The 24430-nt window shown below is 42.1% G+C and overlaps 1 protein-coding gene across 1 annotated transcript in view; it reads left to right on the top strand.

Moving 5' to 3' along the window:
• Positions 1–24430, top strand: part of ITPR1 (inositol 1,4,5-trisphosphate receptor type 1) — a 221277-nt gene that overhangs the window by 117464 nt on the left and 79383 nt on the right. The window contains exons 5-12 of the mRNA XM_028478860.2: positions 3454–3569; positions 12205–12291; positions 14492–14650; positions 16843–16941; positions 18104–18187; positions 18285–18431; positions 22479–22574; positions 24147–24191. Coding sequence (XP_028334661.1) covers positions 3454–3569; positions 12205–12291; positions 14492–14650; positions 16843–16941; positions 18104–18187; positions 18285–18431; positions 22479–22574; positions 24147–24191 — 833 coding nt within the window. The remainder of the gene's footprint in view (positions 1–3453; positions 3570–12204; positions 12292–14491; positions 14651–16842; positions 16942–18103; positions 18188–18284; positions 18432–22478; positions 22575–24146; positions 24192–24430) is intronic.

Genomic DNA, 24430 nt, shown 5'->3' with positions numbered 1-24430 from the left:
AGCTTAATTTAGTTTATTTTTTAAAAGCCTTGAAAAATCACTTGTCACATAAGAGATCTTTGTGGCATTTCTTTGGGGCAAAATCAAAGCACAGTGTGTGTGTGTGTACATGCACATATATATACACACATACATACTTCCGCCAAATAGGTACAATTCTTCCACCGGATTCCCTGTATTTGTGCATTTCTATACTTCGCACAGTATTGGGATCCAGCAGAACTTTAACTTTGTCCTGCTGTGCCATCCAAATAGCAAAGGGCAATATAGAGCCGCTGAAGTGCAAAATTTCAGAAGGTTACTTTAACATCATATTTGAATTGCTTAATCTAATTTTCACTTTGAATCAGTTGCTAAGCAACTGGGAAGACAGGACAAAATCAGCAAGGCTAATTTGGTTTTGTTACTAGTATGTTAGCATCTCATATTTACATAGACAGTTGGTTGTAAAAATGCTTAATCCAGTACAGTGCTCTGTTTTGCCCAAGAAGAATAGTTGGTGTGGAAGTTACAGCAAGGCTTTGGTTGCATTGACAGTGCTTCAGTTCACACTCTCATCTTAGGTGAATGGAAAGCTATCTGAAATTTGAGCCTGTTTGTAGTCCATTGGTTTGTTAAGTGGGTTATACCCACTGACAATACCATCAACAGTTGTAAAATGGTACTTTCCATTGCATGTTAATCCCTTGGCGTTATAGATCCAGCCGGATCCTCAAATCAACTTAAGTCAAATTATGGGTGGGAAGGGGTGGGATGGTAATGCATACCAGTTAGCCATCATCATATGAATTGTGTTGGAGGGAAAAATAATAGTTTTTCTCCATGTCTTCTTATTGATGAAAATTGAAATTATTAACCTCATTTAATCCATAAAAAGTTGTGTATCAGATATTAATACGAGTGACTTAAGTGTTTTGAATGGTTTTTTGGTATTAAGTCTTGTGATTATCAAGGAAGTCACCCTGGTCCTGCACAAATGCCACCTTCTGTCCTGTGTCAAAGATAGGACCTTTAGGGCTTCCCTGGTAGTGCAGTGGTTGAGAGTCCGCCCGCCGATGCCGGGGACACGGGTTCGTGCCCCAGTCTGGGAAGATCCCACATGCCGCGGAGCGGCTGGTTCCGTGAGCCATGGCCGCTGAGCCTGCGCATCCGGAGCCTGTGCTCTGCAACGGGAGAGGCCACAGCAGTGAGAGGCCCGCGTACCGCAAAAAAAAAAAAAGAAAAAAAGAAAAAGATAGGACATTTAACACTGGCTGGTAGTCTTATGGTTGTGTGTGATTGTTCTCAGGGTGGAGAGTTCACATATATCAAAGCGGTAGAAAAACTGTGTCTTTCAGTGATGTCATGAAGTTGCCACTGATACAGTAAATAACAATGACCTGTGAGTTTCATTAGAGATGGAGGGAGCAGCCCTATCTTTTAAACCAGTTTCCTGCCATGTCCTTTGTTCTCTAAAGACCTGGATAGCATCTCTCATGTGCACTAACAATTACTTTCAGTAGATGGATTATATTCTTGATAAAGATGGATATCAGTGATCTTATATTTGTCTGGTAGCTGCTTGTGACTAGGTAGAAATATTTAGTGAAGAAGGAGGTTATAGAAATGGGAAAGTACCTTTTATTTCTACAGTTAATTGATTAAAACTTATTTTCTGAACAGTGTCAAGTATTTGTGTGCGCTGTACTTAGTAAAAGTTCATTGATTCCAACTAGAAGAAAGGGTGATCTGAATTAGAGGAAAGACTTAGTATCTGTGTCCTTGACAGTAAAGGAATATTTTTTACTTTGAGATAGTTACTTGCCTAAGACAAAGACAGGATTTAGCTGTTCAGTGTCCTGTCAGGGAATGTCTCAGGGAACAGATAAGAATAAGTGTACAGTTAGTAGATTACGTTTTTTTATAAAAGCTTGCTCTGATCTACTTTGAGGGTGCAGTTTTTCCAAATCTGGGTGTTCATTCCAAATTTATTAATTTTACTCTACAAATACCATTTGAAAATCCTGTATGTCAAAAGGTAAAATTTTCAGAATGAGTATCAATTCTAGTATTAGTTTTTTAGAGCGGTTATTTGTAAACTTTTTCCATGGCATATCCCTATCAAAAAATTTTGACAAAAATACCCCTACGGCTTCCTTGGTGGCGCAGTGGTTGAGGGTCTGCCTGCCGATGCGGGGGACATGGGTTCGTGCCCCGCGGTTCGGGAGGATCCCACGTGCCGGAGAGGGTCGGCCCCCGTGAGCCGTGGCCGCTGAGCCTGCGCGTCCCGCGGTTCGGGAGGATCCCACGTGCCGCGGAGCGGCTGGGCCCGTGAGCCGTGGCCGCTGAGCCTGCGCGTCCGGAGCCTGTGCTTCGCAACGGGAGAGGCCACAGCAGTGAGAGGCCCGCGTACTACACACACACAAAAAAAATACCCCTAAACTGTGTGTGTGTGTGTGTGTGTGTGTGTGTTTAAAAGTTATATACATCTGTCACTGTACTAATAGATTGTATACATTATAAAAGCAAGCAGGAAAATATATGTTGATGAAAAAGATTAAGATTAAACAATAATGTGTCCTCTTAATCATGATTAGCATATTATCATGAATATCTTAAGGCACATGGGTGCTTTAAGGGCAACGTTCATCATTAGAGACAACATTTTAAGTGTTTTTTAAGACAGTTTTTAATATCTGGGTGACTTTTTTTTCACATCTGGTTAGATCATCATTATTTTTCCTTTTTGTTTGTGGGGTTTGCATTACTCCTCTCTTTGGTGTTTTGATTTCATTGCAGACATCTTTTGAAGCCACTAGTCCATTTTGTGAGTTAGTTCTCCTACATAAAACAATGTAAAAAGTCATGACCCCAGGCATTCCTGAACAGAAGCACATCACCATGCACTGAGAGAGAGGGAGAAGACACAGAATGTCCCTGCAAGTTCATTTATTTTCTTCCTGCTCCCCAGAGAATCATCTGGTAAACAGCACTCAAGAGACCATTGCCCCAGGAGGTGCCTCCAAATAAGCTTCTGTTTTTTTTTTTTTTTTTTTAAATGTAGTCGAATGGAAGTGAGTTGGATTTATATCCAGAAATGTTTGTATGTACTATTGCATACAGTGAGACTGCTGCCCTTAAATGTGTCCATCATAAAGGAAAGGAGATAACTCTGGGGCAGCATTGAGAGCTCTGAATTTGGATTCTGAGTCCCAGCTCTGCCTCTAACTGGCTGTGTGACAGTGGACATTTGACTTACTTTCTAGAAGTTTCATTTTCCTCATTTCTAACCTCATGTAATGGTGGTGAGAATTAAAAGTCAAAGGAGAGGTTTGTAAAAGGGCCTGTTACTTACCATTTACACTTTCATGTAATTTATAATGCCTTCTAGAAATAAAAGGGGAAAGTTTTTTTCATAGGTTGAGTGTCTATACTTCCTCAGTAACAGTTGTTACTTGTTTGTTTCCCTTCTAGATTGCCTCTTTAAACTATGTCCCATGAATCGCTACTCTGCCCAGAAGCAGTTCTGGAAAGCTGCTAAGCCAGGAGCCAACAGCACGACAGACGCGGTACTGCTTAACAAACTACACGTACGTATTGGGATGGAGCTCCATGGCGAGGTCTCACGAGCGGCCGTGTGGGTTGTATCTGAGTGGAATGGGTCTGGAAGATGAGTTTTGCAGTCCTCTAGCTCTGGACACCAGCTTTCACACAGTCTTTGATAAAGGGCTCAAAGGGAGCTGACCCTAAGGAAAGGCGGGTTGTAGTCATCCTGAGATGTCTTGAGAGTTTCTTTTTTCTCAGCCATTCCCTTTCTGGGATGGCTTTAGGTACGGTACTGGGTATGAGCACAAGCTCAGGAGGAACTGCCTAGATTAGAATGCTAGCTTCACCACTCGCTAACTGGACATCTTGGGTGAGTTACGTAGCTATTTTGTGCCTCTGTTACCTCATCTGTAAAATGGGAATGGTAATAATATCCACATCAAGAAGTTGTTGTGAGGATTACATGAAATGAAACATAAAAAGCACTGAACAATGCCTGGCATGTGATAAGTGCTCAGAAAATTTTAGCTTTTATCATTGTATTTATCTTGTCTGTTACTTGGCATATGAAAGAGATGCTCATTCTACTGCTGATGTGCTTTGTGACCATAAGCAAATTTTTGAGCCTCTCTGAGCCTGTTTTTCCATGTGTCAAATGATGATATAATTCTGTAGTGTCGAGATGATATAATTCTTCTGTGAGGCTAATCTGTGTGGAGCTTCTTTGAGATGTGGAGAAGAAAGACATGACATATATCCAGTGTGGTTTGGAAATTGCATTCCGTTCCCCATCCCCCTGTTCTGCTTTATTTTTCTCCACGTCACTTATCATGATCTTTCTAATTTATTTATCAGCTCTCTACCCCCACTAGAATGTAAACTACTCACAGGCAGAAATTTGTGTCAGGTGTGCTCATTGCTGTATCCCTCTTGCCTACAACATATGGTAGGCACTCAAATATTTACTAACTTAATTTAAAAAAAAGCTCTTGAGACTTAGTGATGATAGCCGAGGATGTAGGGTATCTGTGAGCACATGGGGCTCACGCTTGCTCTCTTTGTGAGTAATAAATGGCAAAGTCAGAGCCAACTGCACTGGGTAGGTAGGGCCCATGGAAGGGGCTCCTTTATTCAGCACATACTGTATTAGAAAGGGGTGAGGGGCTCCAGGCCTGATGAGAAGACCAGGTTCCTAACCTCCTTGAGCTGATCCTCCAGTGTGAAGACACACAAGCACGCATGGCCCTTAAAATGAAATGCAGCCTTTGTGCCTGCTGGACCCTGCTTTCCCTCTGAGGCTTCTGAACCAGCTAGACTTGCTCTGTGTCCTTTCGTTTTATTTTTTGGAGCACCACAGGCTCCTAACTGTCTCACGACCTTAGCGCTTGCCATTTGTCCTGTTGAGAGCAGTCTTCTGACTTTGCCTAAGCTACGACCTCTGCCTCCTTCATCTCTCAGTTTAAGTCATCTCAGTGAGGTCTCTCCCCATCTCCTTATCTAAGCCATGTCTTGCTTGCTTTCCTCTGTCATAGGACCCTGTTTATATCTTTCTCTGCACTGATCAAAGTCTGCAGTTATATTTAAAAGTCCCCTTAATTATCATCTGTCACTCAGTAGAATGACGACACCACACGATGAGGAGCAGTGCCTGTCTTGTTCACCACTGTATCCCCAGTGCATTGTAATAGTGTCTGGCACATAGTAGGTGCTCAAGAAATAGTTCTTGAATGAATGAGTGAGCACTGTGCTAGGTGACGGTGATAAAACTGTGACAGCATCGTAACCCTCTGGGAGCTTAATAGCTAATTAAGCATAAAGAGGTAGTGACACGACTGTAGCAAGTTCTATTATAGGGCAAACCACCGAGGCTGTGGGAGCCCCCTAGAAGGGGCAGTCACATCCACTTGAGTATAAGGATGGGTGATATGGTAGTCAGGGAGGGCTTTCTGGAGGAAGAGGAGGTGACAGGTAAGCCTCAGAGTGAGGCAGATCTGTGGGAGTAAGAGGGTAGGAGAGAAAAAGAAAACGACAGAAGCGAAGAGATTGGTTTGAAGGCTTTGGGGATTGCATCATTATTTTAATGGTTTTAGGGCAGATATTCTCAACCTCAGCAGACCCATTGCTCCCTCTGAATAGCAAATATTATGTAACTGTATAAAGAGGAAATAAAATCTGTAAATAATATAATCTCCCAAGATGCCAAAGCTTTGAAACTGAATTATAAAGGCAAAATAGAGGGAAAATAATAAATTTTATAATTGTATACTTTATTAAGTTAATGCTCAGGCACAGTCACTCTAGAGGACATAAGGAAATAAATGCTTTTACAGGGTCTATTTGTATAGACCCTGTGAGTGAGGCAGCTGAAGACTGGCCGATGTAGGTCTGTAGTACTGGTGACCCACAAAGCATGTGTTCCATAATGTGGTGCTCCAAAATGGTCAGCTGCTCTTGGTGATGTTACTAAGAATGCAAGGTACACGCTTCTCTTTATTAAATAACGCTCCCATTTTTGGAAAAGGTGTTAATAATATTATTAATTGAACCATGCAGATCCATGCTTTGTGTTCATGTGCAAAGTGGAGTTAGGGGTTTGGCTCAGGAATGGCAGCTTTTTAAGCCGTGTGACTGTCCACTGGAATACCAAATTGTGTGGGAGGAACGACGCTTCTTCCTTGCACAGGGCTGTGCTGTACATTTCAGGGCATCCAGCATCCCTGGCTCTTGTCCATGGAGTATGGGTAGCGATCCTCTCCTTCCCCAATCATTGTGAGGATCCAGGACGCCCCCGAAGTCTGTACTGGGAGCATGGGAATCGAGTTGAATGGGTAGGAAAGGTTGCTCAAATCTGCACGTCTCCTGGCAGAGCCATTTAGCACGTACGCCTGTGGGGTTATCTTGGTGGAAGGAGTGTGGCCTTAGCAGTCCTGCGGCCCCTTTTCTCGGATGCAATTGATTCTGTCCACTGAGGTATTCTTAGTGCATCTCAAACCCTTTCTTCTCCTACGCTTTTTACAGCTGGAGTTGTAAATTCAGATTCCTCGTGGCCGAGCAGGAAGCCAGTTGGAACCAAGAGGCCTTGGTGGGCTGGGTCGCGAAGGGGCGTGTGCCTGTGTGCGGGTCTGGGGGCCAGCTCCGCTCCCCTGCCGTTGCTGCGTGGGAAGGTGGGCCAGGAACTGCCGCCACATCTTCTGCTTCTTCAAGAGAAGCTAAAATCCATGCTTTGATGTGTCATCTCTCAATTTTTAAAAAAAATGTTGGCAGCTGCTTCCCTTTCAAGTTTAAAACATCACACTCAACACCAACACCGGAGTGGCTCAGCAGGATGGCGTTCTCTGGCCAACTATTCGCAGCCTGTGATACGTGTGTTGTTTCATCAGCAGTTCCTTTTCCCGCCCCTTCCCACAAATGAACCATGAAAAAACTACAGAGTTGAAAAAAGGCGATCCTAAAGGTGACCAAGAACTTTGAGCTCCTTACTAAAATCAACAATAAATTCTCTCTTTCATGCTGTTTTTGTTTTAAATAAATTTAAAAAGGAAAGCAGCGCTGTCTCCTGATTCAGGATCACTGACATGACTTGCAGGTCTTGGCTGTTAACTTTGTTCAGTTCCTGCCTTCCTGCTTGGCCGGACCTTTTTTTCCCCCTCTTGTGTCTGTCAGTCATCCACATGTTCTAGTGTCGTCATGAAAATGTTGTATTTTGGGCAGCCACTTGCCTTTGGGGGCGGACGGTCAGTCTCCAGTGGGTTTTCATTTTTATTTTTGTCAGCTACTGTGGAACACCCCAATCAAAGGTCAGATTATTTTAAATTAATGCCATTTAAGGAATTAGTCGTCTAGACCAGTTGACTTCCTTTTGACTAGGCTAAGCAACATGCCACCAACTCCCTGAAGGACAGTGACATCTAGTGGCTGGTTGCTATGTGTGTCTCTTCGTTCTGAGAGAATAACTGGATTCTAACTCCCCTGGTCGTGATTTCCCAAGACTCTTGGCAGAATGAGGTTCCCCCATCTGCAAATCACATAATTTGTTCTACAGCCCTCGACTACCGTTTCCTGACAGCATTTTTACCTGTTACCTTGAAACAGCACCTACATTGTTTTGGTTCTGAGAAATGGTCCATTACCTTAAGCCGTAGCTTCTACAAGCTAGGAGGAACCAGAGGAGTGAGGAGTCTTTATTGTCATCTGAAGCCTGGATCCTGCCTTGCTTGTTTTCAGAAGGCTTAATATTTATGTTAGATACTTCAGAGCTTGTTGACCTTAAATAAATAAGGTTCCCCACTGTTCCACTGACGTCTCTGTAGTAATTTAATAATGGTTTTTCCATTTCTGAAATTAAATAGCAGGTGGCTGTGATGGGGTTGACCTTGATGTTGCTTAGGGAGCATCTTAATGTCTGTGATGATTCACGGCGGTAGAGACCATAGCATAGAGCATGATTTCTCCCTTAGAAATTCAGGACTGTCCGCAACCCATTGTGTAAGGGCAAAGAGCAACAGGTACTTAAATTATTGGGATCTTTAAATATTGAAAAGGTAACACATTTAAGATGGCTTTTTAAAAATCTAGGCTTCTTGCCACAGAGGTACGATGAAGGTGTTTCTGAAGTGAGTATTGTAGGAAGTGAGCTCCAAAGTATACATGAGTAAGAAAAGGGAAAAAAAAAAAAAAAAGATCTCTAAACCTTACTCCTCAAAGATAATCTTGGTGTGTGCCCCAGTCTCCCATCCCCTATTTTATTCCTTTATCTCTATATTTTAAAGTATTAATGGGGGCATGCCATCTGACTTTCTTCCTTTTTTTTTTTTTTTTTTTTTTTTTTTTGGCGGTGCCGCGCGGCATGTGAGATCTTATTAGTTCCCTGGCCAGGGTTTGAACCCATGCGCCTTGCATTGGAAGCGTGGAGTCTTAACCACTGGGCCGCCAGGGAAGTCCCTCACTTCTCTTTATTTCACTTGCTTTTTTTCCCACTTAATATGTCATGAATAAATAGGTAGCTCTGTATTTTTAATGGCTACTTGATTACTCCAAGGTATAGCAGTATTGTAATTTTAGACAGCCAATCCCTATGGGGGGAGGAGGTATTCAGGATTCTGACAGTTTTTGCCATTCCGCCCCAAAATACATGATGGTTATGGCCTTGTGCACATGCCAGATGATCTTCTTAGAGAAACTCCTAGAAATGGGATTGCTAAATCAAAGTTATGCCCGTTGAAAAACTTTTTGGTAGATATTGCTGGATTATTCTTCAGAAAGTTTATACAGATTCACTGTCTTACAGTGTGGGCTCCTCTTTAGAATATACTTGAGGGATTTAATAGACCAGATCTAATTTTTTCAAGGGTGAAAGCAGCCTTGATCAGTGGGCCCAGGTATTGTCTGTACTGTACTTTAAAAAAATTTTACTTTTTAAAATTAATTTTTATTGGAATATAGTTGATTTAAAATGTGTTAGTTTTACTTCCTTTTTTATCAACCTTTTGAACTAAAAATCATGATGGATTTTTTTTTTCTGAAAGCCAAATTATATGTCAGTTATATCAGTAAAACTGGGGGAAGGGAACCAATTTGGTTTTGTGGAGGAGTTATCTAAAGACAGATTTGTGAACTCAAATGAACACATATATAGTATTTGTACACTTAGTAAAAGGTGAAGTGAGTGGGAGAGTTTTCTCCTTAAACAAAGAGTGCTTATAGGAAAGCGAATTCTTAGAATGGTCCATAAGCTTAATGCATGGAATGTTTGTTGAGTAGTTGTATGTAGGCTTGGTCATCATCAAACCTTTTAATGGAGTTTTCAGGCGTGATATTTGATATTCTTAGATATTTATTCTCCAGTTATGTATTTTCTGTCCTACTTTTATCTTTTGTATGTTTGTAGACGAATGACCTTTAATCTTCAGAGCTGCTGGTGTTTAATTAGTCTTTTTTTTTTGTGTGTGGTATGCGGGCCTCCCTCCGCTGCGGCCTCTCCCGTTGCGGAGCACAGGCTCCGGACGCGCAGGCTCATCGGCCACGGCTCACGGGCCCAGCCGCTCCGCGGCACGCGGGATCCTCCCAGACCGGGGCGCGAACCCGGCTCCCCTGCATCGGCAGGCGGACGCGCAACCACTGCGCCACCAGGGAAGCCCCTAATTAGTCTTAAATATGAAATATGTGCCTTCTTGGTGACTAATCTGACATTTCCTTATAGATATGCCAGTGACCACTGGATTACGACTTGTGTACTTAGTCTGAGCGTAGGTAGGAACTTAATATTTTAGATTAATATTTCTTAGATTGAAGCCACTGGAAATTCTTGAGAGTAAGAGGAATATCCATGAGAATTTCCCCTCTTAAACAGGAGCCCTTATATCATTTAAGTTCAAGAAACACTACTTTATAATTTTCTCAAGGTGAATCCTTTTGGTGTGGTGTTTCGAGCAGAGAAAATTTGTATTTGTTTGTTGGAAAATGTTGTTTTATTTGACTGAATTCCCTGATTTTTTTCCCTCCCTTTGACATTTTTTTGCTTTCTCCACTTTCCTGTCCTTATTAGCTGAGAACTGCTTAGCAGAAAGAATAAATGGCTCTCTGCAAAGTATAAACCTGCCTTCCAAGTGGATTCAGTCCAGTGTATTTTTTCTTTTTTAAACTACCTGCAGAACCTGTGGGTACTGTAGAGCTCTTTGGAGAGGGTACAGCTCAGGCATGAAAATAGGGAGGAAGGAGGTGGGAGGAAGGGATGGGAAGGTGTTTATGGAGGGGAAGAGAGAGTGGGGGAGAGCCCTGCCCAGGGCGGTTTGGATGTCAAGGACTGCCATGGTGTCTGCGCTGATATTATTTCTGGATGTGTCTTGAAGCCAGTGGATATTACCTTTTTGTAACTGAGAATAGCAGACTGGTAACGAATTCCGAAAGAGAAAGAGGGAAGCCTCTGAATAGACCATAGTTTTAAAGGGTTGAGACACTTGCTACAAACTTGCAGTCATGCACACAGACGTAGGCCAATCCTTACCCTCCTATAAATGTGGTTTCCTTTTGGTTTAGGATTGCTTCCTGCAGCTTATTTTTCTCCAAAGATGTTCCTTCCTAAAAATCCCTATACTCCAGGTAGAGGTGGGGGCGAATGCTGAATTTGAAGGAAACTGAAAGATTCTTCACCCACCCACCTTAGTTCACCTTTTGAAATTTTCATTAGAACATTTCTTAGTTACAGAAACTTGTGTATAACAATGGTTTAAATTTATTGAATGCCTATTTTGTGTCTGGTATGCTTTTTCTGTAATCTCTGTGATTAGGGAGAAAAAAGACTTGTATTGTCCTCAGTTTGTGGATGAGAATGCTGAGGGAGGCTTGGTGAGATTAAACGACCTGGCCACGATGATAAAGCTGGTCTGTGGTGGAACCAAGACCAAGTCCAGAAGGGTTGTGTGGAAATGCGGACGTGTTCCCTGGGAAAGAAGCCCATTATTAACCCACTGGCGTCTGGTAGCATCTTGCCTCAAGGCAAGGGGAGACTCTACGAAGAGAACGTTGGAAACGGTTCTGAAATACATCCTTGGTCATCATCATGCTTCTGTCACCCATCAGATTAGATACCGTATTTCTTCCATTACTTTTTCTTTTGTTTTACTTAGTCTGGGTTTGGGAGTCAGAGATTGGAACAGCAGTTTAATTGCCTAGGATGAAACTAGTTCCCCTTGGGTGTGGTTATAATATGCTAACAGACTTGCAGAGTTACACAGGTGAACGAAGGAAAAATGACTGTGCGGGTTGGTGGCCTTGGCAAACTGTTATGGGAACCCTCTATTTGGTTGTACCATGTTCCCTGGCCTGCCAGAGCTGCACTAGTAATACCTCCAGCCTCATTTGTGAATGTGTAAATCTGGAGTTAACCCAAATGTGGGTTTGAGGATTATCTCTTACTTACTTAATAGACGTGTAATTTTTGAAAAAATGACATTATTAAGCAAAATTTCAAATATACACAGTAGTAGAGAAAATAGTACTCCTTTTGTACCCATTCAACTAGCTATGCAGTGTCGACCAAACGTTTTCTTCTCTCTGAGTCTGTTTCTTCTTTATTAAATTGGGATAATGATCTTCTCAGGGAACTACCGTGAAAATTAAATAAATTATAATTGGTTTGTAACAATAATAACTAACACTCCATGAATGCCGCATTGATGAGATACTGTGCTGTGTGATTCCTGTGAGGTGAAGGTACTATTTTTATTTTCATTTTACAAAAGAGGAAACTGAGGCTTGCAAAGATGTTAAATAACACATTCCAGGTCACAAAACCAGTCTTTGAATCCTGGTTTATTTTACTCCAAAGCTATAAAGAAGAGCTGTACAAATCATAAAAGGGCTATGCAAATTCCCTTCCAACCCTACCCTATTTTCTTTAAAAATACGTAAGCTTGTGACTTAGTCTTACCCTAACCAGATGTCCATGAATTCCTTAAAAAATGAATACATTTTTAAAAAGCCAAGAAGGCCAGCAAACAAGGCATAGTGGGTTGGATTCTTGAACCCCTTGCTCATTGCACTTAGCCTCAGGGTGTACTTAGGTATTTGCTTATTTCTGTGGTTCTTGTATGAACTGGCTATATTGCTTTTGCCTTGCGGCAGAGAAATATATAACCCATTGTTTCCTCTTTGTGACCAATCTTCCTCCTCTATGTACAGCATGCTGCAGACTTGGAAAAGAAGCAGAATGAGACAGAAAACAGGAAGTTGCTGGGGACCGTGATCCAGTATGGCAATGTGATCCAGGTGGGTCAAAGCCGCTCTTCTGTCGTGGAGCTGAAGCTTTACAAAGAGTGAAACGAAAAACAAGCACGCGAAACCCGGTTTGGACAGATAGGACTCCGTGGAGACAGCCAGTTTATTGCAAAAGGTCTAGCATTTCTTGTGATGTGGGCTGGACTCTTGGGCTTTTAGTTGGTTCTTTCTCAGTGCAAGAGTCCACTTCTCTCCTCTGTACTGATAATTTAAAATCTGTCCACATTTTTTAGATGGGAGGCTCCCTATCTGAAGAGGAGCCTGGCTGTTGCGCTTTTGCCTAACTTGCATTTCTTGAAAGTTCTTCATATTTGGTAAAAATTGGTTCAAGAGCTGGTCGCCAGAAGTAATAAGAGCAATTCTGTACCTTCAGGTAGAATATTTGATGATAGGTCTCATGTCTTACCTCACGGGTTGTGAGGTTTACTTGTTTATATCTGGTACCTTCAAATTTGACAAGATAAAACACAATTTAAGAAACAGCTACAACAGGTTTTGCTAAAAAAAAAAAAAATCCACCTAGGTCTATCCTTGCAGAAAACCGTGTGAAGAAGTCCAGCGCCAAATGTGGCTTTTTTTTTTAACCATTTCTAAAAATTGAAATATAGTTAACTTACAATGTTGTGTTAGTTTCAGGTATATAGCAAAGTGGTTCAGTTATACATATGTGCATATATCTATTCTTTTCCATATTTTTTGCATTATAGGTTATTACAAGATATTGAATATAGTTCCCTGTGCTATACCGTAGGTCCTTTTCGTTTATCTATTTTATATATAGAATAGTGTGTTAATCCCAAACTCCTAATTTATCTCTCTTTACTAATACTAATATTAACTTTACAAATGACAAAGGAGTTCCTTCCCACTTTTTTTCCTGTTAGGTATTGGGCAAGAATTCTTGCCATGCTTCAGCTGGCTCACTAGCGGAATGGGAATAATAATGGTATCTGTGGCCTAGGATGATTGAGAGGTAGCTGTCACAGAGTATGCTGTGAATACTTATTACCTAATATTTCTTATTTTCCCAGCCTAGATCTTGAGGATCACCTGTAGGTAATGCCAGGTTATAAACCAGCTAAGTCCAGCACTTGGAGAGGTGCGTGGAGGATCAGGGGCTACTCATCAGAGTACCAAGGAAGCTTGGGAAGGCGTTGCCTTATGTACCATGGCCAGGAGATTTCAGGGGCTCACAGATCAGACAAGAAGATTTGTGGGCCTCCTAGGACTGTTCTAGAAACTGTATCTGTTAACCTGAAAAGGGAGATACTGGAAGTTGGAAGTGGTGTCCCATGCTAGTCCTATCATTTCTCCAGGGATTGGATGGTCTTTCATATTCCCTTCCATCTTCACTTACAGCCTGTTGAGTTGGGAAGCCTTGGTCAGCTCTTCCTGGTCTAGACTTAGTATGAGACGTTTCACATCTAGATCTTCCATCTTTCCATCCCCTTCATGTAACCGTTACACAAGAATTAAGAATAGAGTGCTTAGGGCTTCCCTGGTGGTGCAGTGGTTGAGAGTCCGCCTGCCGATGCAGGGGACACGGGTTCGTGCCCCGGTCCGGGAAGATCCCACGTGCCGCGGAGCGGCTGGGCCCGTGAGCCGTGGCCGCTGAGTCTGCGCGTCCGGAGCCTGTGCTCCGCAATGGGAGAGGCCACCGTACCGCAAAAAAAATAAAATAAAATAAAAATAGAGTGCTTAGAAATTCAAGGTGGAAATCCATAGCAGCCATGTTTTTTCCAAATGAGTTGACAGTCCCCTAATGGCGTCACTTATTAAACTGAACTGTTTCTCTTGTTCAAAAGTGCCCTTCCTTAGCTCACCTTCACGTCAGGGCATATTCAGACTGCAGTTCTGTGGTCCCTTTACCTGGGGTTAGACCCCTTCCTGCTAACCAGTGCAGAGTGCTGTTCCTCGCTGACGGTGCACTTGGCCTGAGTGACATCCACCTTGTCCAGGGCTGGGTTGGGGGGAAAATATGTCGTCTTCTCCTCTTCCTTCTACTTCTCCTCCCTTTGGTCTTCCTTCTTCTCTAATCATTCCCCGCCTTAGCCACTTCTGTGGTTCTCTAGCTTCACAGGCGGCTCAGTGGCGGGAGGAGTGTTTGATGACATACCTTACATGACTGAGAGAGAAATGTAGAGATTCGGAGACGTGCTGACACTCACCTTATTCCCTTGGTGGTTTTCAGCTCTTGCATTTGAAAAGTAATAAATACCTAACAGTGAATAAGAGGCTTCCAGCTCTGCTGGAGAAGAATGCCATGAGAGTAACGTTGGACGAGGCTGGCAACGAAGGGTCCTGGTTTTACATTCAGCCATTCTACAAGCTGCGTTCCATCGGAGACAGTGTAAGTGCACATGCCCAGCCCAGGGCGTGCTCCGTGCCAGGCCTCCAACCATAACTGTACACTAGAGTCAACTAGGAGAAATTTAAAGTTGGAGCCAGAGGCTTATCCTGTATGAGGAGAAGGAAATCACTATGGAAACCAGTGTTTGGGAAACAGGGAAATTTGGAGAGCAATGTGACCTAAATACAGTAGCTCTGTTTTTTTCTTACTGGGCTTCTGAAAAATAATCATGTGAGCAGCCCATTACTTGAGTAACTTTACCACAAAAGCAGCTATCATGTATGAGTGTCCTGAGGAGTGTCCCTGTCCTTCTAGATCAGTAGTGGAAAAGAAATGCTGCTCTGTTGTGGAAATAAAGTTAGGACAGAAGGATGGAAAAGAAGTAGGTAGATCAGGGAAGGAGAGTGGATTTTAGGATTATCCTCAGTTGCTCTTTGTTGATAACTCTGCAGGCTCTTGCTTCCATTTCAAGGACTGTGGTTGGTCCCGAGCTGGCTCCTCTCCTGAGGGGTCATTAAGTTATAAAGCCCCAGAAGTCCTTTCCAGGGTGACTTAGAACTGTTCTGATACTTATGAGCTACCTTAGTAAGTCATTATGTGGGCATATACTTAACAGTGAGTATGTTTAAATGCTATCAGCTATATTTCCAACCTTGTTAAGATTCTGAAATAGTTGTTTTCTACCAAAAAGAAATATGTATATTTAAACAGTGTGAAATCTTGTCAAAAAGCTTAACTTGCCTTCACCTGAAACTGGGTTTTCCCATTTTTTAATATTTAAGTATACAAGCTTTGGGTCGTTTAAATATGCTTTAGTTTATTATGTTTGTGTGCATATTAAAGTATATACAATATACCTGAAGCATCTAGTACCTGAGCGGCCCCCTCGCAGCTGGTGTACAGTGCATAGTGACCATCAACTGAGTATAGAAGAACGAGTCCAGGAAAGCTTAGGTTTCACCTAAAGGGTTGGGTTTTTTGACATATTTAACTTGCATATATTTTGAGTTAGAGAAAATTTAGTTGTGTGTGTTCCCCAAATGTATCAAACTGAGAATAGGTGTGTTTTACATCTTAGGAAACCATCCTTTCTGTTCTTCTTCCTTCCACTCCCATAATAAAAGACAAGGGTGCTTTGCTCTGAACTTCAGTTTTAGCAAGTCCTTTCCTTTCCTGTCCTTTAAGCTTACCTGTTTAGCTGTGCCTTAGCTGAGAAGGTAAGATGGACTTGCATACTTGTAGAATAGTGTCTTTCAAAGGACAGGTATTCATCTACTCATGGGCCGAGAGATCAATTTAGTAGCTTGTGACTCTCACTTTAGAAAGTGGAATAGAATAGGCAGGATCAAGCTGTGTTAAACCTAATCGGGATAAGATTGTTTGGGAGGGGGTGACTTTTTTTTTTTTTTTTGATAAATAGAGATCTCTGTATCTATCTGTATATACACGCATATATGTATATACACATACATACATATACACATATAGCCACAGAAGTCTGTATGTATGACTGAGTCATAATAGAAAACGTATCTCTTAATATGACTTTTCAAAAAAGTATAAAAGTCATTGCTTTAGAAATATAAATTTATAGCTTTATTCTTGCACAGATAAAGACTTACTTCAGGCAATAATCTGCTTCTACTCCTAAAATTTAGTTAGAGCTTATTTGTACAAGTGCCTCAACTGAAGCTAACGAAAGTACGATTTTTTTCTTCCTGCTCTGGCCTGACTTTGAGATCGCCTCTGGATAATCAGTGACAATTGTGGACAAAAATTTACCCTTAGGCTTGTGACCATCACCCCTTCCTGGTCAGGGTCAGGCTTTGGGGTTTTAAAATCTTTTTTTAATTTTTGATTTTTTTTTGAAATTCCATTCTTTATATCTTTAAAAATTTTTATTTTATATTGGAGTATAGTTGATTAACACTGATGTGTTAGTTACAGGTGTATAGCAAAGTGATTTAGTTATACCCATACAAGTATCCATTCTTTTTCAAATTCTTTTCCCGTTTAGGTTATGATAGAATGTTGAGCTGAGTGAATTGTGCCTTTGTGCTGTATCATTCTACTTGCTGGAAGCTGGGCCTTCTTCTATGCAGGCTCTTACAGCTCCTGCCAGAACTAGCCACTGGTCAGTCTGCAGTCCTGACCTGTTTTGTGAAATGCTCTATTGGTCCTTTCCTTTCCAGGTGGTCATAGGTGATAAGGTTGTTCTGAACCCCGTGAATGCTGGCCAGCCCTTACATGCCAGCAGCCATCAGCTGGTGGATAACCCAGGCTGCAACGAGGTAAGGGAAATCAAGTTACGCCTCGTGGGCAGGCATGTGCTGCAGGAGCAAACCTTGCTGGGGCCAGAGCACGTGCGTGCTCACAGCGGCTTGAGTAGTGGCTCTGGGCAGTGTACCCATTCTGCAGGTGAACAAACCGAGAGCCAGGCCTGCCACTATGAGGTTATATAAGCCTGTTCATTGGGTGGGGGCCGATAGTCACCTGAGGGCTCAGTTTGCTAAGCTTTGCATCCCTGGGGGATTATTTTCTAATTTCTTTAACGAGAGAAGGGCCCCCTTTACCAAGTGTTTTTGGCCAGAGGGGTACCCTTTTCTAATTGGTCTCCCTAAAGAGTGTGTCTTTTGCTAATTCAGAAGAAGGGGACACTGCCGGCCATCGGCAGACCTGTGAGAGGGATATCTTACTTTTAGCAGTACATCTACTTAGCTTAATTGGCAATTATAGGACACAAGGGCAATAACTTGATTGTGACATAAATGTTTGCCTCATGTTTGTTTGGAGGACACAAGCTCTGGAAACAGACAGATACGGATGCAGATCCTGAATCTGCCCTTCCCTACCTCTGTGACTGTAGGTTCATTACCCAGTCTCCCTGGGCATCAGTTTTCCTACCTCTGAAATGGGCATGATGGTTATTGCTGTTTTTTAGGGTGTTGCTGAGGATAAAATGTATTAGTGAATGTTAGCCCAGTGCCTGGCATATGTTTCGTGTACAAACAATGGCTGTATCATGAACATTTTAGAATGTATACATTGGACTTTTTTTTTTTTTTTTTTTTTTTTTTTTTTTTTTGCCTTTGTAGCTCATCTCATTTTATACATATGTGTTTTCACTGGGCCTTTACTTTTTGGCTATAGTACAAGAGACTTGGGGGGAAAAAAAAGAAAGAGAAGAAGATATCATTCTAGGAGGGCAGGAAGCTTGGTTCTGTTAGCCAGAGTTGCAGCATACATACTGAGTGGTACAAATGAACCATTTATTACCGAAGACTTCTATCAGGCCAATTGAATTTGCAAGTTCTATGATCTTAATGGTGTCAGTCTTTAGGCTTGGAGGACTGAAGCACAGCCTTGCTTCTTGGGCAGAAATGAGGCATCTGGGCACAGGAAACCACAGTTGTTGAGGGCTATGTGAAAAAATAACTCTAATTTGTTTTCTAGGTCAATTCCGTCAACTGCAATACAAGCTGGAAAATCGTCCTTTTCATGAAGTGGAGTGATAACAAAGATGACATATTAAAGGGGGTAAGTTTGATACGTTACAAGCTGGGCAGCACTTGGGTCCTCTTTGGTTCTCTTTTTAAATGCATTTTCCTTAATCCCTCCGTATGTTGACTTTTAGGGTGACGTGGTGAGGCTGTTCCACGCCGAGCAGGAGAAGTTTCTCACCTGTGACGAGCACAGAAGGAAGCAACATGTCTTCCTGAGAACTACCGGCCGGCAGTCCGCTACATCTGCCACTAGTTCAAAAGCCCTCTGGGAGGTGGAGGTAAGGGATGGGGTGGGGCAGGCAGGGAGAAAGGATTCCTGGATTTATAGGAATAAGTCACATCCAGGTACTGAAACCCACCTTGTTCCAAAAACAGTGGATGACTTGGGATGACTTAGAGAAACAAACACATCACGCCATATCAGAAGGATGCCAGATGTTCCCGTGGAGGAAAATAATAGCTACCTTGGAAGCCAACTCCCAGCGGAAGTTAGAAATTTCTTTTTCGGATCATCTGATCATCTCTTCTTTCTGTTTTTCTTCTTTCCCTTGCTCAGTTATCTATCACAGCAATATGTAATCAAGTGCCTAACCCATCACGATTTGTAGGTGACTGCACGTTGGTGATAGGATGGAAAGATACCGGATGGTGAAGTATCTACACCTCCAGAGCACAAAGAGGCACATTCCCTGTCCTCTGGAGGTGTAGATGAGGGAAGGCACGGGATTAAGGAAGACTTCCTGAAGGAGCTAGCATCTGAGCTGGTGCTGACGGGATGACGGGTATTGCAGAAGGAAGTGATGAACGGAGTAAGTCGCTTCCTATAAGGTACTAACGCGGAATTGGAAGTGTGAGGCTACCTTGGGTTAGAAGTCAGTAACCTCATTTGATGAGCAGAGAGGATAGTCATGCAAAATGAGACAGAAACTGTTTTAGGAGACCAGATCCTGAAGGTCAATATATCCAGGCTGTAGGGACTTGGGATTTAATTCAGAAACTAAAAAAGTATTAGAAATGTCAGAACCCTACAGAAGTCACCGTGACTGACTTTAGAACCTTAAAAGCAAGTACCATGTCTTCTTCACTCACAAACTGATTGAAATGAATTAAGCGTGTCAACCTTTTGGGGAGAGTTTTTGCAGCATGGACTGACTTAACCCCGAAGTCCACTGTAGAACATCTTCTATATTTTGTCGTCTGAGAAGCAACAGCTGTCTAATTTTGACTCCCCCCAAAACTGTTCCCTGCCGGTTTTCCCTCTGAATACTCTAGGGAAACACTGAACGTCTTCCTTTTTTATTTTCTTCTTGAGGATTTTAGAAACTTAAGTGCCCCTTCCAAATAAACGAAGGAAGACAACACCATGTGTCTTATATTTCTGGTCATGATTTAGGGTTTTCATTATACGTCTTCACCTGATTGCCAGTCAGTGTTACATATCGTCATATCTGTTTACACGTGATGTAAGAACCTTACGATAGTATACAGTTGAATCTTGAACAACACGGGTGTTAGGGGCAGTGACCCTCCACATGGTTAAAAATCCACGTATAACTAATAGTTAGCCCTCTGTGTTTGTGGTTCCTCTGTACTCGTGGACTCATCCAACCACGTAGCACTGTAGTATTTAATATTGAAAAAAATCCACGTGTAAGTGGACCCTTGAAGTTCAAACTCGGGTTATTCAAGGGTCAGCTGCACTTCTGTTTCTCCCTTCCTGTACTTTGTGGTGATATTCTCTTGCATTTTATTCTATAAATGCTATAAACTCCATAGTGCATTTTTATTTTTTTGCCTTGTTTAAAGAGTCACTTGCATTTTAAAAACATGGAAAAATGAGAGGAAAGGAGTCTTTTACCCACAGAGTCATCATCTCCAGCTCTTCATTTTTTGGTGTAGATTTGAGTTTGCATCTGGAATCATTTTCCTTCAGCCTAAAGAACTCCCTTATCATTTCTGTAGTGCAGCTCTGCCACTGGCCAGTTCTCTCAGCTCTCATTTGAAGACAAGAAAACAGCTTTTTATTTGTCCGTGAATATCTTTATTTCACCTTCATTATAAAAAATCAGTTTATTTTTCGTTTTTGAAAATAACAGCTTCATTGAGATTCAATTCATATGTCACACAATTCAGAAATGTACAGTGTGTAGTTCTCAGTGGTTTTTAGTTGACCCAAAAGAATCTCTGAGCCGTAGCAGTCACAGCTCATCTCTCTTCAGATCTGCCCCTCCCCACCTCTGGTAACTGGTCCACTTTCTATCTCTATAGATTTGCCCAGGTTGAACATTTCATATAAATGGTATCCTACAATATGTGGTCCTTTGTACCTGACTTCTCTTACCTAGCATAAAGTTTTCAAAGTTTATCCATGTTGCTGTGCATATCTGTATTTCCTTTCTTTTTATTGTCAGATAATATTCCACTGTATGGACATACCATATTTTATTTACTATTCATGGGCATTTGGATTGTTTTCGGCTTTTTGGCTGTTGTGAATAATGCTGCTGTGAGCATTCATGGACAAGTTTCTGTGAGGAGTTTCAGTTCTCTCAGGAATGGAATTGTGGGTCATATGGTTACTTTGTTTAACCTTTTGAGGAAATGCCAGACTGTCTTGAAGGCACTATTGTACGTTCCCACCTGCAGTGTATTAAAGGTTCTGATTTCTCCATACGGCCTTCATTCATGAAGGATATTTTTGTTGAATGTAGAATTTTACATAGACAGTTTTTTCTTTTTGTACTTGAAGGCGTTCATCCATTGTTGTCTTGCATGCATTATTTTCTGATGTGAATTCAGTGGTTTTCGTTCCTTTTGTTCCCTGCATATAGTGTCTCTTTTTTTCCCTAGCTACTGTAAAATTTTTTTCTTTTTATTTCTGGTTTACATTAACCTAATTATGATGTGTCTTGATGCATGTGTGAGTGTGTGTATGTGTATTTATCCTACTTTGAAACCACTGAGTTTCTTAAAATGTGTGGTTATGTATCAAAATGGGAAAATTTGGGGGTCACTATTACATATTTCTCTAGCCTCCACCAACCCACATGGACATACTGGGTCATTCGATATTGTCTGACAGGTTGCATTTTCCTGATTCTTGCCTGTCCACTGCTTTAGGACAATATGCTGAATGTTGTGATGCTCCTTTGTTGACTATCTGGATCTGTTGCCTTCCTTTAAAGAGTACTGAATTTTGTTTTGCCAGACAAAGAAAGTTACTTGTAGATCACTTTGATCCTTTGGAGGTTTGTTTTAAAGCTTCATTAGGTCAAGTGTACTGTAGCATTTTTTTAGGGCTAGACTAGCCCTGCTACTAAGGTGTGAGCCTTTTGACATCGATACTGAAGGCCCCAGGTGTTCAACAGGCCTCTCCTCTGGCTTGTTAGAACACCTTCTAGTCCTGTGTGAACTCCTGGATTGTTGAGCTTACGACTGCCCTCTCGTTTTTTATTTGGCCCTGTGGGGTCTCGCCTTACACATATGCAGCTTGGTATTTAGCCAAAGATTAAAGGAGGCCCCTGTGCAGATTTCTGGAACTTTTTTTCTGGGAAGCTCCAGTCACCTCAGCCTCCTTAAGTTCTGACGTATCTCCTCCCCTCAGTGAGACTGGTCTCCTCTGCTTGAATACTTCTCGATGCCACTGTCCAGAGAGGGGACCTCCCAGCAGAAAGCTGGAGCAGTCGCGGAGATCACCTTATTTCCCTTTCCTCAGAGATCACAGTTGTGCATTCCCTGTCATCCAACATCTGAACCCAGTTGTTTTGTATATCTTACTCAGTTTTCTCGTTGTCTGTGGCATGTTCATGTATTGTGTGAGGTGTCTATTTATGGCAGCAACTACCAGTGCCAGTTATTCCATCATGAGCAGAAGCTGCAGTTACATTTATCTGTGTGCTGAATTGGCCCAGGCACTGTGAGTGTCCAGTTTCAAAGCACAGGCGTGTGGATGTATTATAGTACGTGAGTGCATGGATAAATTGCTGTTACAGTTTTCCATGAGATTCTTTTGTTTGTTTGTTTTGCCTTTTGTGGATGAAGTCCAGGATCTTAACTTCTTCCTTACGATTCAGGCAAATAATCCGAAAACCACTGAACTTTGTCTTACAACCATTTCATGTCAATTAGGAGACTCTTTTTCCTTTGGAGAAACATTGCTTGACAATACATATGATACTTGTTACGGGTTTGTTGAAAGTTAATGGTTTTTTTCAGCTTAAATACCGCTCCCGAACTCTGACTTCTGTGTGAAGTCTCAGATTCAGTGTTGTCCTTATTTGGATTGACATTTCTTCCACTCCTGTTGATCATTTCTCCGCTTGCAGGTGGTCCAGCATGACCCGTGTCGGGGTGGAGCAGGATATTGGAACAGCCTCTTCCGTTTCAAGCATCTTGCTACAGGGCATTACTTAGCAGCAGAGGTAAGTGGCAGCCCCGTAGTTACCTAGCTTTTCCTTCTGCTTTTCTGTTTCCTTCCACTCATTTCCCTGCTGATAGACAAGAAGAGGCACAAATCGTGAACACATTTTAGTATTTGACAGGGATTCTGATCAAGATGTGGGGAGAAGGTCAGTTTGATAATAATGCTGTCGTGGGAATGTAGTGTCCATCCTGGTGACTTTATTTAATAATACTGTGTTGTATACATTTGACCCTGAACGACGCAGGTTTGAACTCTGAACGGGTCCAGTTACCTGTGGGTATTTTTCAGTAGTAAACCCTGCAGTGCTACGCGGTCTGTGGCTGGTTGAATACGAGAATGAAGAAGAACTGCAGATGGGGAACCGCAGATTTGGAGGGCCAGCTCTAAATTATACACGTGTTAACTCCCGCATTGGTCAAGGGTCAGCTGTATTTGACAGTGGCTAAGAGAATAGATCTTTAAAACAATAACGCTAATCAGGCTTTTAGGATTATCTTTCCATTTTGCTCTTGTTGACTGCTCTCACCGCATCTTATTTACCAACCCTGATCCTAACATGAATGACCAAGACTTGGCCGCAGTGAAACGTGGTATGTAAAGCTGGAAGCATTAAAGCCCATAAAGAATTAGGTAATTTTATAAAGCCTGGTTACTCAGAGCTTTAGTGGAATAGACAGGGTCTTTTACTTACTGGAATGTAAAAAATCAAGGCAATGTATTTTAAATGACTGTGGAGGGTTTTTGAGGAAAGGCAAGACTCAACACTGAAGGATGGGAGGAGTTTCCCTTTTAGTTTCTGTATTAAATTAAGGAGCCGTGTGACCGTGTGACAGATGTTGAGTTTTACTCTGATCTGCTGGAAGATGTACGATGCATTTTCATACCAGATTCTAGCCGTACATCAAGGGACACCTCCTGTCGCCTGGTACCACTGGTGAGGCTGCTCAGAGATTTTCAGGGTGATGCCTGGGTGTCACTGTTGCTTCTGCAGCTGACCCCAAGGAAGGCTGAATTGAAATGTGCCAGCCCCCCTGGGATGCCTGACACTTGTATGAGCTGATGATTTTGAAATATTGAAGAGCCGAAGATCAAGACTAAGTTGAAATTTAAAATGGAGCCATAGGAAATTATGGACCCAGCTAACCAGCTGTGAGAAATGTTGATTACATGGTTTGCCAGAGATCAGTGGTGGTTGCTTTATCTGTTATGTCCTGGGGCGAATGTAGTTCTTGCTGGAAGGCAGACATTTTTTTTATTTCTAGCTAGAAATAAGCAGGATTATCAATGACTGGATACTGATCTTTTATTTTTTTCAGGCTTTTAACTGTTGCTTTGCTAGTGGATTCTTTGTGTTCCTGTGTCTACATTTGAGAGCCATAGATTGTTCCGTGTGTGTTGTACTCGTGTGATGTGTGTTGTGATTGTGGCATGCTGGTTTGATGAGCAGAGGGAAGGGAGAAGTTCTTAGCTGTCCAAAGGTATTCGCAGGCCTTGAAGTCTCCTGCTTGTGGGGCCAAGTCCTTGAGAAAGCAATGGATGTTTTAATTTCCTAATGATTCTTTTTCATCAGGTAGACCCTGACTTTGAGGAAGAATGCCTGGAGTTTCAGCCCTCAGTAAGTATGGACAAGAACCTTCTTGTCTTCGTCTGGTAGGGTGAGGACTTGGGATCTGGAACCTCATGTAAGAAACTGCCCCTGTGGTCACTGAGTGCTGGGGAAGGGGAGACCTTACGCTGCCTTAACGGAGGATCTTGTTCTGTGCTTCCCTTGAGGGCAGTCCTATCCCCTTGCGTCCTGGTTGGTCCAAGAGACTGTTGGTCATGATGCTCTTTCTGTGTGCTTAGTCAAGGGGT

Source organism: Physeter macrocephalus, chromosome 18, assembly GCF_002837175.3.
Source record: "Physeter macrocephalus isolate SW-GA chromosome 18, ASM283717v5, whole genome shotgun sequence".
NCBI lineage: Eukaryota > Metazoa > Chordata > Mammalia > Artiodactyla > Physeteridae > Physeter > Physeter macrocephalus.
Note: the sequence above shows the minus strand (reverse complement) of the source record. Positions and strands in the feature narration are given on the sequence as shown.